Source organism: Brassica rapa, chromosome A08, assembly GCF_000309985.2.
Source record: "Brassica rapa cultivar Chiifu-401-42 chromosome A08, CAAS_Brap_v3.01, whole genome shotgun sequence".
Classification (NCBI taxonomy): domain Eukaryota; kingdom Viridiplantae; phylum Streptophyta; class Magnoliopsida; order Brassicales; family Brassicaceae; genus Brassica; species Brassica rapa.
In genome coordinates this window covers 5,328,064-5,345,680 of record NC_024802.2, presented here as the reverse complement: position 1 = coordinate 5,345,680, position 17,617 = coordinate 5,328,064, and the positions used below count along the sequence as shown (strand labels likewise).

Sequence of the window (17,617 nt, the reverse complement as noted above, 5' to 3'; positions counted from 1 at the left end):
CATTATATCTCGATAAACCCAAACCAAAGACGGTCGAACAATCGGTTGATCGTCGAGTTCGCTTCGAATAGCTCACTGTGATTCTGAATCTGAAAACTCTATTTTACGACTTACTAAAATTTTCCGTAAAAAATTTTAAGTCTAAAGACAAAATTACGACTTACTGAAAATTTCGTTAAAAGTTTCCAAATCTGAAAGGCAATCACACGACTCATTGAAACTTAGCGAAATCCAAAATAAAACTTTAAAGGTTCAGAGTTACAACAACGAAGTCTCGCATGGCCAAAAGGAAAACAAAAGTCTTAGAGAAACAACAACAACAAATAAATCACTCTTCCGCGACGTCGTCGGGAACTGTCGACCCATCGTGAGACCCAACATCGTCCGCATGAGACCCGGATGGGTCAACATTCATCTCTCCAGCCCCCTCCACAGTGAAAAGCGCCTCTTCAGTCCCGGTCGGTTCAGGTTCCAAAGATCTTTCGGTCGACGGTCCGACACTAAGTTATTCGGTCTGCTCCTCGGTAGGAATCACCCATTCGTTCTCCGTCACTTCGAACCATGGTGGCCTTCCGTCCATATCATTGTTGGTTGACTCTGGATCCCTCGCTCCACCAACCGAGCCTCTTTGGTCTTCTAAGGAAGAGTCAGAAATTTCGAGCACTCTGTCGTCAACCCGTTTGTTCTCCGACTGCACGGAGCCCTTGTCGCCGAGTTGATGGGAAACTTCCGAGGTCTCTTTAGAAGTCACAGGATCACCCGAAGTTCGCGGAGGTTCGAGCTCAGTCTCTTTCGAGCGGTCCCCCGATCGCTCACCAAGGGAACTACTCGGGGTCTGTTGTAGCACCACAAGCTGAGGTTCCCCTAGTCCGCAAAGGCCCTACGACCAGGTCAGGTGTACGAGTCATAAGAGCTGGATTCACGAAGGCTGTCCAAGAGATCCTAGAGCAAGACAAGACCGGCTTCAAGCAACTGCTGATTCAAGAGATGGCCGAGTTGAAGCTTGAAGATCCAACTGATCCTACTGAGGTTCAAGACCCGTTCGGCTCTATCCAGTTCTCCTCTACTGATCAAGACCAAGCCGACTTAATCATCCACATTCAGCCTTGGTCCGCCCGTTCCAATTGATCCCGGTTTAGAGACTTAGCTGTCTGATCCGAATAAGGTAAGAAGGTAAGATTTCAATTTGATTTTTAACCGGTTTATTGTTTTTGATTTGTGTCTGGTTTATTTATTTTGATTTGGTTAAGACATTATGGACAAATTGTTAAGTCCTTTTATTTTCTTTGAATCCAATAATCCAGGCCTTTGTTAGCCTTGATTTAGAGTCCAAGTAGAGTCGGCCTTTTATGTTAGGCCTTTCCGTTTTTAGAGTCCAAGAGTGTTCTTGTTGTTTTGCTTCAAGTCCCCTAGAAGGGCAAAACTGCATCGGGTATTTAAGCCCCATTATAAGCAGCCGTGTATTTTTTTTAGAAGATAATATATGAGTCAGTTTGCCCCTAGAAAAACCCTAAGCTTTTCAGTCGTGAGAAACAATTGAGAGCAACGTTCTTGACATATCAAAGAGCCGGCCATTGTTCTTTGTCGAGTCCATCGATCCATTCCATCCTTTGTCCGATCTTGAGAGAGACATACGTCCAGCAAGAGCCGGAACCATCTCTATCCATCAGTCCATCCGCTGATCTTGTTGAGAGAGACACACGTCCAACATATCATCCCATCCTACATCTCTCTATCTTTCTCCTTATTTATCATTTAGAATCACAACCGGTTCATCCTTACTTGTTGATTGTTCGGGTCGAAACGGTTACGACGAAGTTATTATCCAAACCTCCGCAAAAACAATTGTGAATCTCTTTCCGCGACTAATTATGTCGCGACACATCATCTCGAGATAAAACCTTGTTCGAGTTCTGGTTAGATCAAACAGAAGCTGTCCCATGGTAACGGAAACATATCTAAACCAGCCACGGATAGGTAAGAGTGTGACGATCGGAACACGGACAAGCCAAGCTCAGTCACTACGCAACGACCGAACATGCACACTACCCGGTCGCTACGTAGGGACAGAGCTCGAGCCACGCTTGGTCCCTACGTAGCGACTGAGCGCACGTCCCGCTCGATCGCTACGTAGTGACCGAGCGCACGTCCCGCTCGGTCGCTACGTAGCGACAGAGCTCGAGCCAAGCTCGGTCACTACGTAGCGACCAAGTGCGCGTCCCGTTCGGTCGCTACGTAGCAACCGAGCGTGCGTACCGTTCGGTCGCTATGTAGCGACATAGCTTTTCCGAAACGTCAATTGCGACACGAATCCATGCATTCTCGTCTACCCTTTGATGCTATCTCCCGAAGACCGTAGCAAATCCATTTCATGTTTCTCGAAATTCGAGGTCATCAATCAAACTTTACGATAAAAACCGCGGAAAGTTCGTTTTTTTTCGATAGAAGCCGTAATAAACGCTTTGAGTCAGAAGATGGCCCAAAGGGACCTAAGACATGACTCGAAGCCCACTTTACGATTTCTTAACCAACAGCTTGTAAACCGTAAGACGGTTTACACTTGATTCGCAAGGAAAGATAAATGTAAAGTTTCCGCGGATAAATACGAAATTTTGAAGATAATTACGAAGATCGGGAAAAATGGAATATCTCCATTTTTAGGCTATGACAGCTTAAGGGCAGAAGGGAAAAAGCGTAAACCGACCTAGGCGGGAGTATATAAGGAGTCCTAGGCGAGAGGCATGGGGAGATAACTTTTTCACAGCAAACTTAGCACTTAGAGCAGTTTAGGCAATTTTCCGTTTTTGTTATTCGAGCTGCGACTCAATTTTTTTTGCCGTCTTCGGGTTTTAGAACTACGAATCTCGCCGACAGCTCTCGTAGCCCAGGCTCTTACCTTGTTGTAACGCTCAAACGCGAATTCGGAATAAAATCTACTTTGCTTTCCTTTCGATTTATTATTTTTCTCGTCTTTATTTCATGTTCTGATTCCTTGGCGTGTGGCATTAGCAGATATCCGGGACCTCTAGAAAATTAGGGCTCTCCTACTCTCCTTATTTAAACGGAAATTGACAGTGCGAATTTCGGTTCCCACATTGATTTCGTTTTGAGATTATATAAGAAAAACTCATAAAAATCAATCTTAAAGTTTGTTCTTTGTTTCTAGTTTATCTTAAACCTAAAAACTCATAAAAAGATCCTATTTGTTCCAGGTACAATCGTGTTCAAGGACCCCTGGCCGAGCAGCCAGTCTCTTAGATCATCCGTCCGTACCGGAGCCGTACTGCGTCTATCCCTCAGTCCGATCAAACCGATCGACCAGTCCGTGCCTACAACATTTTGGTATCAGAGCTGAAGTTCCTAAACTTTCGGTTCTTCTTGTTCTTAATCTCCTTTTAGTCGATTAAAAAAAAAAACTAGTTTGATTCTTCAAAATTTGAAAATCCCAAAAGAAAAGTGTTCTTTCCTAATTAGTTGGTCGATTTTAATTAGCATTTAATTTTAAAATTGTTCACCAAGTTTTCCATTAAAAAAAAAGATTTGAATTTACTTTCTTTCCAAGTTTTCGAATTAAAAAAAAAAAAATATATATATATATATATCAACTTTCGTTTTTGAATCAAATCGGTTTGCCTTTTTCAATCCTTGCATTTACTTTATTTCTTGGTCGATACCCTTGTATCCAATCCAAGTTCCTTATTTAAATCATCTATCTATACCCCTTGCATTTGATCTTTTCCTCTTAATTTTATTCTTGTAGACATAGGAGAAGTAGGTCGAGACCAACCCGCCATCAATGCTCAGTTTCAAGCCGCCAATGATGAGATCAGGGCGAGCCTTAGGGTCATAACCGAGCAACTTAATCATATCTAGCAGTGAGACAGGCCTAACGGACCACGACCGCCAGCCAGACGCCAACCGTACCAGTCGGATCAAGACTCATATGCGGACAGTACCGACGATACTCAAAGCCGCGAGGCTGAGCAACCGAACGGAGCGGAGACGGACGAGGCCGAGAACGGAGGGTCCAAGGAGGAGACAACCCAGGCCGGAGGAGAGGCCGGGACCGAGAAGAGGAGGAGCCGTGGATAGGAGGCAAGGACCTTAAGCTGAAGCCCCCTACGTTTGCTGGGAAGGTTGATCCGGACGCTTACATTACATGGGAAAAGCGTATGGAGTATATCTTTGAGTACTACAAGTACTCCGAGGCTAGGAAGATCGCTCTAGCCGCTGCTCAACTGACAGACAATGCGTTAGCCTGGTGGGATTGCGACGTTGCCAAGGCCGGTCAAGTTTGGAGAGCCCGCACATGGGCTGAGATGAGAACTAAGCTCCGAGGCAGGTATATTCCCTCTTACTATCAGCAGGAATTACTAAAATGTTTCCGTAAGTTGTCTCAGGGTACCAAGTCTGTGGAGGAGTATTTCGAGGAGTTTGAGTCCCTTCGACACAAGCTGGAAGTTGACCAGCCGGAGCCGTCCTTGATGTCCCAGTTCCTAGACGGCTTACACGACTGGATTGCCCGCAAGGTGGAGAGATAGTCGTATGAGGACTTCCAGGACCTGATACACTACGCTATCCAAGCTGCACAACACATCAAGAGGAAGACCGCGTCCACCAGCCGAAGTAAGCCCACATGGACGACACCATCCGCCAAGGCCGTAGACAAGGGTTAGGCGATTGAGATAGAAAGCACAGGCCCAAAACTTGAGAACTCGTGACATTATTTGTTATAAGTGTCAGGGCAAAGGATATTACGCTAGAGACTGTCCAAACAAGCGAGTGATGGTCCTTAAGGCAGGATGAGGCCGAGGTAAAAGCTGTTGTGTCCGATGAGGAGGGGACTGACTATCCAGAGACTGGCGAGTTACTTGTGACCAGGAGAGCCCTTAGTGCCCTCTTTGATCCCGAGACTATCCAGAGAGAAAACATCTTTCACACAAGATGCAGCGTGGAACAAAAGGTATGTAGCCTTATAATAGATGGTGGTTCTTTTACTAACGTGGCCAGCAAGTATCTTGTTGATAAGTTAGGTCTAATCAAGACTCCACACCCGCGGCCATACCGCCTTAAATGGCTCAATGATAAAACCGAGCTTAAGATAGCTGAGCAAGTGGTGGTGTCCTTCAATATTGGCAAATACCATGATGAGGTTAAGTGTGGTGTTGTTCCAATGCAAGCCGGCCACTTACTCCTAGGCAGGCCGTGGCAGTTTGACAAAGATACCATCCACCATGGTCGGACCAATGTGTACAGCTTCAGCCACAACAACAAGAAACACAATCTCACACCCCTCAGCCCACAAGAGGTACATGAAATGCAAAAGGCCATGGATCAGGCCAGTAAGAAAAGTAAGACCAACTTGTATATCAACTCCGGTCAAGTTATGAAAACTTTATATGATCACACGCATGTGCTACTAATGGTCGTCAAGGAAGGTTGTTTTGCAGGTTTAGAAGTCCAGGAGCTCCCATCTGAGGTGCAGGACCTCATGGAGAGGTACAAGGAGGTGTTCCCGGAAGACATACCAGCCGGCTTACCTCCCATCCGAGGGATTGAGCATCAGATCGATCTTGTCCCCGGCGCTCCGTTACCAAACCAAGCCGCTTACCGAGTTAACCTTGAAGAGGCCAAGGAATTGGAGAAGCAAGTCCAGGACCTCATGGACAAAGAATACATCCGAGAGAGCCTAAGCCAGTGTGCTGTTACAGTCCTGCTAGTCCCTAAGAAAGATGGAACTTGGTGGATGTGTGTGGATTGCCGAACCATCAACAACATCACCATCAAATATCGGTACCCTATACCCAGATTAGATGATATGTTGGATGAACTAAGTGGGTTTTCTGTGTTTTCTAAGATTGATGTCAGGAGTGGATACCATCAAGTTCGCATGAAGGAAGGGGACGAGTGGAAGACTGCCTTCAAGACCAAGCAAGGTCTGTACGAGTGGCTTGTGATGCTGTTTGGCCTCACCAATGCGCCAAGTACCTTCATGAGATTCATGAACCAGGTGCTAAGACCGTACATCAATAAGTTTGTAGTGGTCTACTTTGATGACATCTTGATTTATACTACCTCTGTTCCTAAATAATCTATGTTTTAGAATTTTCACACCTATTAAGAAAACACTTAAAATTTTGATAATAAATGTATGATTTTCTGTGTTTAGCTATTTCCTATGATTTTTAACCAATCAAAATTCAGTAAACACAATTAATGTTTTTGAAATTTACAATTTTCCATTATTACATACATTGAAAATGTAAAATATGGATCTTTTAGAAACAAAATATTTTTCTAAAACATGGATCATTTAGAAACGGAGGGAGTATAACGGAAGTAAGAAGCAATGAGAAAGGGATCCGTAAATCACTACATACTTACTTTCGGCTAGAAATTAGGGTTTTACATCTTACTTTCGCCGATTTGTACCTTCTGGCGAACTAGCTTTCGCCGGCTTACTTTCGACTGCTTCTTTTCCTTTTTGTAACTCAATCGAACGACTCTCTGATCTAATAAACGCTTTTGTCTTGATCCACCGACGAGTTCTCGTCTCTCCTCTTTACTAGTTTATCGAAAAATATCTCGGTTCAAACTGAATTGGAAAGCAATTAACCACCCACCAAATGGGAATGGATAGAGATAACAATCGACAAGGTTAAGCAAGGAAAACCTACTTCGAACACTATTCGTCGACATAAAATATCATGCAACTTTTCCAAGCTAACAATACCTTACCGTTGATAAATAAGAATGAACAAAGAAAGATCACAAGAATCCTATCCAAAAGAAGATCGATATAAGAAAGGAGGAATCGGGTTTAGAATGGTTATACTTTAATATAAAATCGTGCAGTTTTTATTATGTTTGGGGTTTGCAAATTCCGGACATCTGTCAAAAGTAAATTTAACAATTGCTGCATAATATTTACTTTTGACAGATGTCCGGAATTTGCACAAAATAAAAATCGCACGATTTTATTTTAAAATATATTAACCATTGCAATCAAATTAGTTTATGAGCTTTAGACTTGTCTAAGTCTCTCTCATCTCTTTATTATTTCAAACTCAAAACATCAAAAGTTTAACAGTGTTTGAAAGAAACTACGAAGTTCAACAGCAAAGTAAGGAAAATACATACATATAACACAATGCTCATCATTTTGACGGTGTTCTCTCATGATTCAGCATTTAGATTTCTTTTCGGACAAAGCTATCCTACTGCAAGAACTCTCTTGGGTCGGTGACATGGCCGGTCAGAGCCGAGGCTGCAGCGGTGTAAGGAGAAGCCAAGTAAATCTGCCCTTCTTTGTGTCCCATCCGACCAGGAAAGTTTCTGTTCGTTGTCGAGACACACACCTGAACACGTTTTTAAGTCTCTGTTAGAACTACCGCATGGAATATTGTCTTGTGCATCTCAGTGGCAACTCGAACCAGTTACTGAGAAACTACTTAATTTTAACATACATCCATCGCAAAAGAAATTAATTTTGTCTTCTTCTATTGAATGAGAGAAATAGTGACAATATAAGCATGTTTTCAAGCCGATCAAGAAGAAAAAAAACCCGGATTAGTAAGGTAAGAAACGATTGCGTACTTGAGGTTCATTCAAGCGAGCATAGGTGTCAGCTGGGCCACCAAGGCAGGCACCACAACTAGGACTGGTGGGTGTGTCGCAGCCAGCTTCTTCGAATATCTGCGCACACGTCTTTCCACCTGCTCCAGGCACAGGGAGGGCATACACATCCATCCACACCTGGCAGACATGACCAGACATGTAATTCATTTAATATTTCCTTTCTGCGCAAAACCAGTTGAGATAGTGACAATGTTGAAATGTAGTGCTAACCTTCTGAGTAGCGGGGACAAGGAAAGTTGGGACTTTGACTTGCTTTCCCTGTAACAAACAAACAAACAGATTTACCATGAGGCTAAAACGGCAACCAGTAAGAAGAGAACCCTAGACAAAAAATCAACAGCAACATTGTCTCATCCGGAACATTGCTTGCTATAGAATTAAGAAAACTATTGGTCCTGTGTTCAACAATAAATTTGATGAAGGCTTTGCTTTAGATTAAGAACCCAGGATAACAGGTTGTTTTGTACGCATGTCACAGAAAAACAAGTCTAACTTACTGCTGCATGGAAAAGTTTAGCTGCAGCCATAAAATCCTCAGTCTTCCCACCAGTACAAGAACCAATGTATACTCTGTCAATTTTCACATCTTTGCATTCTCTTGCTAGAGCCCTGTTGTCAGGAGAATGAGGCTGAAAGAACATCGAAAATAGCAAATAAGTTATACCTACATGAAGTGGCAAAAACAACTCGACGTATAAACTGGTCACCATGATAAAAACCCCACCTTAGCCACCACAGGCTCCAGCTTTGACACGTCAAATCGATAATCTGCAATAAAGCTATAGAACAAAACAACGAAAGAATATGGTTAGAAAAAGAAAGGTTAAGAGAGATGACACTAGAATGCAATCCCTAACCAAAACACAAATGAAATCAATATTTGAAGAGATTCTAACAAGTTGTATTACTCATATGAACAGTAGATTCGAAACATGGTGTGCTACATATCCAGTATACTGATGTTATCCCAACGCCGCTAAATAGTTCAATATATAGATATTTAGGATAAGATCATACCTTGCATTTCCATCACTATATACGGGCTCAAAGGGTACAGATGTCCTGTTCTGTAAAGGTAACATACTTCAGCATAACTTTCATTGACAATGATTTACAAGAAAATAAGACAGCAACAGACCTCAACGTAATTAAATGTCGTCGCATCAGGAGGGATGACACCATTCTTTCCCCCAGCTTCCACAACCATGTTGCACAATGTCATTCTTTCTTCCATCTAGCAGCCAAAACATATTGAAGCAAGGACTAATAAGTCAGTGAAGACACCATACCCCATAATTTATTGTATGTAGTCTCATCAGAGAGGGAACCATGAAGAAAAATAAAAATTATATCTTACAGTTAGACTTTCAATAGTTGTTCCACTGAACTCCATCGTCTTGTAAGTTGCACCAGCAACAGATATTTCTCCAATGATCTACAACGTTGGAAGCAAATTCAAGAATCAGATGAAAGACGCCAGATAGAATCCCAAAAGAGTAAACATTAAAAAAAAACACTTTGAACTATCAGATAGAATGGAAAAATGACTTCACAGTAATATGCAATGTCGTCAATAAATGACTAGAGCACATCAAAAGTCGCTCATGACCTCAGACTTATGTCCAAAAGGACCTGTCAACAGTTCAGAAGCTGTAAAAGGAGATAAATGTTGCAAGAGAGATAACACGCTCACTTGTAAAATCAGATCCTTTGCTTGCAGATAACTGGGCATTTCACCATCCAAGATAAACCTCATTGTTGGTGGAACCTGTGAAGTCAAGATATGTTTTAACAACCTTTTTCAATTTGAAACATGTATCACTGAATTCCATCTAACAACAATAAACAACCTTAAGGAGGATTTTGCCAGTGCCTAACACAAATCCAGCATCGGTGTTTCCAATCCCTGTAGCAAACTGACCAAACGCTCCAGCAGTACATGTGTGCGAGTCTGTTCCTAACAAAACCTATAACAAAAACAAAAAAATAAAACAAACAAAGCAATAATATCCAGCGAAAGAGAAGAGAGTATCTCATTATCGTCTCACCTCTCCTGGCCTGCAATGACCTTCTTGTGCAAGCGCCACATGGCAAACACCTTTGTAGTCAGGATTAGCCTGGAGAAATAAGAAAGAAAGGCATTACACATCTTCCAAAATGCAAGAAAGATGGAAACTTGTGATACCCGAAAATCTCCAAGGTCGGTGATATCATAGAAATACTTGATGTTCTGTTCCCTGCAATGTTCCCTCATAATGTCGACATTGCGGTTGGCACGCTTATCAGCAGTGAAGATGTAATGGTCTGGAATAACAACAATCTTCTCCGGGTCCCAAACCTTTGAGAACAAGCACATTTAAGTGATCAAACGTAACCAGAGAAGACAATATTAAAAAAAAAAATCAAGACCTTAGCTTTTTCACCGAACTCTCTCTTGAAGATACCAAAAGCACCAGGGCCACAGACATCATGAGTCATGAGAACGTCAACGTTAACCCAGATGTTATCACCAGGCACCACTTGTGATTTCTCTGCTGCCTTGGCAAGAATCTTCTCCGTCATCGTCATCCCAGTTTTCACCTGCAACAAGACACAGTGAGAAACACAGAGGGAAGAGCAAACCGAAACGAAAGAGAGAGCCAGACCGATCCAGTGGCGCTGGATGATCGCTGCGGCGCCATGACGGAGACGATCTTCCGAGATATCGCTCTCTTCTGACATCTGTGAACCGAAATCTGCGACGGTTTAGGGAACCCCAAATCCTTCTGCTGGAAAGAAGCCCTCAGGAATCAGAGAAAAATCAATAAACCCTGAGAAGATGAGAAATGATATAACCTGGGCGGATTTGCAGAGGAAAGGAGATGAAGAGATTACAGAGGAAGCCATTCTTCCCTTCCTTCTTGTAAGTGTGTGAGCTGCGGTATGATGGGGGCGTCTGTGTAACTCAAACCTAAGGTTATAAGAGAATCCCTCTATTCTTACAAGTGTATATTTGTACAAGGTTACAAATCTAAGGTTATATCAACTCAAACGCCGCGTTCACTTGAGTCCATAGGTTGGTAATAATGCCATTCAGACTTTACCCACGTGATACTCCTTTCTCTTCTCATTTTCTATTTTTTTAACACTTTCTGAACACACAACTTTTTCACCTTTCTCTTCTAATCTATACTATACTAAAAGGGGGATATAAGCCATGGAGAGGGTGTCCACATAGGATAGAAAAATCAACCAATCAGAGAACCCGAAATTGCCATGTCATCTCATTTACTTTTCGTAAAAAATAAAAAAAACAATGCGAAGGTGAGAATCGAATCCGGGTTAGTATGATATATATAGGACAGTTACCACTAAGCCATTGAAACATTCTTGGACACATATACAAGAACCACTAAGTATATAATCACAAACTCTTATGTACATTTACAATAATATAAATTCAACTTTCAAGACTCCGATACTTTGTTTTGTAAAAAAAAATAAGTAAGTGACTAAGCTAATATATTCTTAGAAAGTGTGAGAACGTTGACAAATATGAAAAAGCATAGATTTTGTTTTCGTGACAAAGTTAAGAATTTTGTAAAAGTAAGTTTAACATATAAATTTTCGTGACAAATATGAAAAAGCATAGATTTTTGTAAAATTTTGACAAAACAACTCAAAACATACTTCTCTAATTTCTTAATAAAATATTATTTAAGGGTGTAATAATTAAATATATTAATTCAATAAATTTTGTAATTTATAGACAAAACAATAACATAACAAATTTTGAAACATTTGTTTAACCTATCGATTTTTTTCATGAGAATCCAACTAAACAAGATAAAAAAATAATTAGATTTACAAATATTTAATTACCATTTTATTCAATTTTGATTAATTTCAAATTGTCATAATGTATCTTTTGAAGTTACAAATATGAAAAAGCATAGATTTTTGTACAATTTGACAAAACAACTCAAAACATATTTTTCTAATGTCTTAATAAAATATTATTTAAGGATGCAATAATTAAATATATTAATTCAATAAATTTTATAATTTATATACAAAAAAATACCACAAATTTTTTGAAACGTTTGTTTAACCAATCGATTTTTTTTTCATGAGAATCCAACTAAACAATTAGATTTACAAATATTTAATTACCATTTTATTCAATTTTGATTCATTTCAAATTGTAATAATGTATCTTTTTGAAGTTACAAAAAAAATAATGTTCTTTCTTTATTAAACTAACATTATATATAGATTCTATATACACAAAATAAATATAATATAACAACATAAGCTTGCTTTCCCCGATTCATATGAAAACTTTTTAAGTTATCCACCAAAACAAATTAATTAAATCAATGAAATTGTTAAAATACAGCAAATTAATATATAATTTTATTTTAAATTAAATTATTTAAAAAGTGTATTTTCGTTAAAACAAAATAATAAATAAGTAAAACTGATTTGATGGTAATTTTTATGATATATATATATATATCAATTATGTGAAAGAAATAGAAGCTTAATATGAAAAAAGATCTTAAATACAAAAACCTCTAAAAAGTAACAAAAAAACTAATAAATTAAACTATGATATCACTTAAAAGCTTCTTAGACCATATTAAAAAAATATTTAAGTGATAATAAGACAAATTTGATTTTTTTTCCAGCAAAAGTTTATTATTAATTAGCATCAGTTATTTCAAGATGTTTAAGAAATGGTGGACAAAAAAATAGGATGGATATTAATGATATATGAACTATGAATAGTACTTTGTGAAGCAGACTTAGATAACATATCTGCATATCCATTTCCAGTCCTTTTTGATGCCTAAATTCAATTTCTTCAGAGTAGTTATTCCACAAATAGATCATATGAGATATTGTTTTGATATGTAGATTTGTTTTTTCAATGTTAAGAAGATTGATAACTGTAAAAATGTCTCCTTCGAATATGATATGTCTATAACCGAGTCCCCAACATGAGACAAGTTTGTTTAAAAAGTAAATAATTTTATTTTTCTTATATTATATAATCAATATATATTATTTACTGATAATAAAAATATAGTTATTCTTCTATCACAAATATCTATGCAAATATGTGAATCAAGTACAACAATCAAACAACATAATGATTTTCATAAAGAAAATTTAAAAAGTATATTTATGTTATGTAGTCATATTTTATATTCTTTAAATAATGTAATACAATATTATACATTATTTTTTTAGAATTGAGAAATACATATATCAGTTAGACAAATTAAGCGATAATTAAACAAAATTTGATTTTTATTTTGTGAGAAAAAAAGTTTATTATTAATTAGCATTACTTATTTCAAGATGTTTAAGAAATGATGGACACAAAAATAGGATGAACATAAATGATATATGAACTATAAATAGTTTTTTTTAAAGCTGACTTAGATAACACATATGCACATCCATTTCCAGTCTTTTTTTATGCATAAATTCAATTTCTTCAGAGCAGTTATTCCACAAAGAGATCGTATGAGATATTGTTTTGATATTCAGATTTGTTTCTTAATTGTTAAGAAGATTGATAAATGTAAAAATGTTTCATTCGAATATGATATGTCTATAACCGAGTCCCCAACATGAGACAAGTTTGTTAAAAAGTAAATAATTTCATTTTTCTTATATTATATAATAAATATATATTATTTATTGATAATAAAAATATAGTTATTCATCTATCACAAATATCTATGCAAATATGTGAATTAAGTACAACAATCAAACAACATAATGATTTTCACAAAGAAAAAATAAAAAATATATTTATGTTATGTAGTCTTATTTTATATTCTTTAAATAATATAATACAATATTATACATTATTTTTTAGAATTGTGAAATACATATAATATCTTATCCGCGCGTAGCGCGGTTAAAAAATCTAGTAAAGTTAAAATTTAATAAATAAATAACACTGACACATACTATTATCAAAGTGGTATGAATTTAGGTATTGTGGGAACCGAAATTTACACTGTCGATTTCCGTTTAAATAAGGAAACTAGGAAAACCCTAATTTCTCAGAGGACCCGGATATCTGTTAATTACCACACGTCAAGCAATCAGAACACGAGAATAACAACGATAAAAGTAAGAAATCGAAAAGAGAGAGAGAGCAAAGTAGATCTTTATTCCGAATCTGCGTATGAGCGTTACAACAAGGTATAAGCCTGGGCTCGAGAGCTGTCGGCGAGATTCCTAGTTCTAGCAACCCTAAGACGGCTAAACCTAATTGAGTCGCAGCTCGAAATAACAAAAACGGAAAATTGCCTAAATTGCTCTAAGTGCTAAGTTTGCTCTCAAAAGTTCTTCCCTCTCCTCCTCGCCTAGGACTCCTTATATACTAGCTCCAAGGTCGGTTTACGCTTTTACTCTTCTGCCCTTAAGCCGTCATAGCATAAAATGGAGATTTTCCATTTTTCCCGATCTTCATAATTATCTTCGAAACTTCCGTATTTATCCGCGGAAACTTGACATTTATCCTTCCTTGTGGGCCAAGCGTAAACCATGATGTGGTTTACGGGCTTTTGGTTAGGAAAATCGTAGGATGGGCTTCGAATCGTGTTTTAGGTCCCTTTGGGCCGTTTTCCGATTCGACACGTTTACTACGAGTTTTCCGCGGTTTCTAATCCGCGAAGTTTGATCGATGACTTAGAATAGCGGGGAACATGGACTGAGCTTGCTACGGTCTTCGGGAGATAGCATTCGAAGGTTTGACGAGAACGCATAGACTGGTGTCGTATCGATGTTCGGAAAGGTTCAATCGCTACACAGCGACCGAACTTTGGCTCAAGCCCGGTTGCTACGTAGCGACCGAGCTTGGCTCGGGATTGGTTGCTACGTAGCGACCGGACGGCGTGTATACGTAGCGACCGAGCTTGGTTTGTTCGGTTTGAATCCCAAAGGATACTTCTTCGTAAAAACCTCGTATAGGTTATTTTTACGAAAATTACATCTCTTCTTTTACTAACTCTTTCGGAAATACGATCTCCGAGGATTTTCGGGTGGTAATTCCGTCGTAACCGTTTTTGACCCCAACAGGTATCGTACAAATTTATATACACACCTAGTTAATAACTGTAACGCAGTCGTCCAACCGCCCACGGCTAATTGATTTTTCTTGACCAACTTTGGAAAATTAACGCCCGTTCGCTTAATCTGTGGACCCATCCTATTTTAACGGTTGGTGTGTTAATTTTTTCAAGGTTCGAAATCATTGTATACTGACCCTATAATCACCACATGACCTTTTTTTGTGCTTTGGCCTCACTCAAATAGTATCACGAATCACTTTCCGATAGGTCATCCATCCTTTTACTACTTTAGCCCAACACGCTTAACCTTGGAGTTATAAACGGATGTATGACGGAAAAAATAAGTCAACTATAGTAACATAGATACTCAAATCAATTCTTTTAAGTCTTTTCTATATATCACAACTCGGGATGTTACAATAACATTAAAACAGCTATTGAATTTTGTGAAGTGTGTTGTTCGGTTCAACTCTAGCCGGAGGCAAATGGAGAATAGTGGTGATTTTGCTGTCTTTTGGAGTCTTTTTGAGTGCACAATTACACAAACACTTCAGATGTTTAGCTATGGATGGAGACCTTTTCACCGTTAGATTGAGCTCATCTTTTTACACAATGCTACCGGTCTGAGGTCAATCAGCATCATGTGGCAGAAGTTATGCCCATTTTACTAAAGAGTGGTCAGCCTGTCTTGCGAGAGGAAGTTGTCGAGGAGATGAAGGACTGTTGATCGACGGTGCACCCTTGCCATCGATCGACGGTGATGCCAGAACGTGGACCAAACATATTTCAAGACCAACTGAAGCCATAAGCCACCCAAAGTTACCAAAATACTCATGGACGACCAGAAATCCTATTTATGTATTTCTAAATCATTATTGACGGCTACACGCTATCTATTATCCTATTATATTGTTTTCTCTTATGTTTGGAGAGAAGATTAATTCTCCTTCAGAGATTGATTGGAACTCCATTGGGTTTACCATTGATTTCTTATCTATTATATTATTCAGACTATGATTTGTGTTATTGATTCTATGCATAAGTAATCATCTTATTAGGTTTAGGTATTTCGTGAGCTTAATGTCAAACTTATAATCAATTAGGATTGCTAGATTATCTATAGATCTCTACACCAGGATGATTTGTAACACTAGGATCTGGAATAGTTAGAATAGAACGACAGTGTGACTAATTGTTTGAACCTAGAATAAGATAGTTGAGAGGCACAAAAGTGCAATCAACTAACGGAACATGAACTCTGTTGGATTAGATACCTAGGCGCGTACGAGAGTTGGTCTAGGAATCTAACTGAACTTAATCGATTAGGTCGTTAATGCTTGTTTGAGAAAGCATCGATCAACGCTCAGGCCATAGCATCGATCGATGCTCACTCCAAGTCAATAAGCGACAGCTGAGACTGGACTTAAAAATCTGATTAGCAATTGCATGCGAAAGCTGGATTGCTTACTTATTAAAATCGAGTTCTAGAATTGAATCTATAAACCATTAGCATCCTTGAATTGTAGTTTTGAATCTCTTGATTGATAAATCTCTAGGTCTAGCTATTTCTCCTAATTGTTTACAACCTCAATCAACCAATCGAACAACTACTTTGTTCACCTTTCTTTCATTCATTTACTGCTTTATAAACAGTTTGCCTAGCTTAATATTGCTTTCTATAGTCTATTGTGTGCCCTAGCTCTCTGTGGATTTGTTCCCTAAGAGCTACAATTGAACCTCTTATTTGAGTAAAATCACTCCTTAGGGTAATTTGAGTGATATCAAATTTGGTGCTTTTGCCGGGGAGCAAGGATTTGCCAATAGACTTGATTAATAGGTTTAGTCTAGGTTTTATTTCCTCTCATTGTTAATTACATAAAAAAATTTTTTGTCTTTCAGGTACATGCCTATCAGTACCATAAGCAGCAAGGAGGAATTACTTTTCTTCTCAGACCCAACAAGTTTGGAACGCTCAATCCGCAAAGAGAAACACACATCATCGATCGACACTACCTCTACTACGTCGATCGACACCACCTTTACTACGTCGATTGACACCACCTCTACGACGTCAATCGACACTTCTGACAGAGCAACGATTGACAGTTCAACTCGAACATCGATTGATACCAATCCGCGAGCAGACATTGTTGTATCACTTATGCTACAGAGGGATGAGAATGGAGACTTGCATGACCCTGGAGGTCATCAGTGTAATGCAGCAGGTCAGAAGATAGATGGACAAGGGACTGCAATCCTTGAGCCATTTGCTGCCCCCGAGGATGCTAAAGTTCCTCTTCAGAGATCGTTAGTAGATTTGATCAGGTTCTACACCAACAGGTCTGCGATTCGACCTCTAAAAATCCAGGGATTTCAAATACACCTCACACACTTCTCTCATGTGGGTCGGCACCCTTATCGTGGTCTTCCTGATGAAAATCCTTTGGATCATATTGAGACACTCGAAGACTTTGTGTCTGGCATCCAGGAGGATGAAGCAACCAAAGACTACATCATCTGCAAGCTGTTCAGATATCACTACAAGAAAACAGCGGTATTCTGACGGACGTTCCGACGGAAAATGAATTCCTCGGAATATACCGAGGAATTTCCGAGGCAATTCCGAGGAAACACAAAATTTGGCTTCCTCGGAATTTCCTCGGAATATTCCGACGGAATTCCCTCGGAATATTCCGACGGAATTCCGAGAAAAATTCATCTCGTCGGAATATTCCGACGGAATACCGAGGAAACTAGTATTCCTCGGAAAAAACTGATGAATTCCGAGGAAATATTATAGACGTTAGAGAGCCGTTGGAGAGCCGTTAGGGGATTTTAAAAATTCCGAGGAAATTCCGACGAACTAGCCGTTTGCATCGGAATTCCGTCGGAATTTCCTTGGA

At 39.0% G+C, this 17,617-nt stretch overlaps 2 protein-coding genes across 3 annotated transcripts; one reads left to right on the top strand and one right to left on the bottom strand.

The window, feature by feature from the left end:
* Positions 1–7,010: 7,010 nt before the first annotated feature.
* LOC103833397 (3-isopropylmalate dehydratase large subunit, chloroplastic) lies at positions 7,011–10,752 on the bottom strand. Of its 2 annotated transcripts, none has more exons than XM_009109484.3 (15): positions 10,474–10,643; positions 10,284–10,406; positions 10,048–10,218; positions 9,824–9,976; positions 9,687–9,755; positions 9,489–9,605; positions 9,332–9,406; positions 8,996–9,073; positions 8,777–8,872; positions 8,656–8,705; positions 8,363–8,417; positions 8,136–8,267; positions 7,849–7,896; positions 7,597–7,755; positions 7,011–7,358 (listed from the first exon to the last, which is right to left on the bottom strand). In XM_009109484.3, the coding sequence occupies exons 1-15, from the start codon at positions 10,522–10,524 to the stop codon at positions 7,218–7,220; spliced, it is 1,518 nt and encodes a 505-aa protein (XP_009107732.1). In that variant the 5' UTR covers positions 10,525–10,643; the 3' UTR covers positions 7,011–7,217. The 2 variants fall into 2 exon arrangements, with proteins under 2 accessions (XP_009107732.1, XP_033133185.1); XM_033277294.1 differs by having other exon boundaries at positions 7,053–7,358; positions 10,284–10,403; positions 10,474–10,752.
* Positions 10,753–13,560: 2,808 nt separating this feature from the next.
* Positions 13,561–17,404, top strand: LOC117127547. The gene is made up of 2 exons (XM_033278150.1): positions 13,561–13,630; positions 14,722–17,404. The coding sequence occupies exon 2, from the start codon at positions 16,618–16,620 to the stop codon at positions 17,275–17,277; it is 660 nt and encodes a 219-aa protein (XP_033134041.1). The 5' UTR covers positions 13,561–13,630; positions 14,722–16,617; the 3' UTR covers positions 17,278–17,404.
* Positions 17,405–17,617: the final 213 nt, after the last annotated feature.

Bases quoted from the DNA above. Each gene is read 5' to 3' on its own strand.
- LOC103833397 (XM_009109484.3), bottom strand. From the start codon at position 10,524: ATGGCTTCCTCTGTAATCTCTTCATCTCCTTTCCTCTGCAAATCCGCC. The intron at 9,977-10,047 runs GTCTTGATTTTT...TTGTTCTCAAAG, and splicing joins AGTTCGGTGAAAAAGCTAAG to GTTTGGGACCCGGAGAAGAT. The intron at 7,897-8,135 runs GTAAGTTAGACT...TGTTTGTTACAG, and splicing joins CTAAACTTTTCCATGCAGCA to GGAAAGCAAGTCAAAGTCCC.
- LOC117127547 (XM_033278150.1), top strand. From the start codon at position 16,618: ATGCCTATCAGTACCATAAGCAGCAAGGAGGAATTACTTTTCTTCTCA.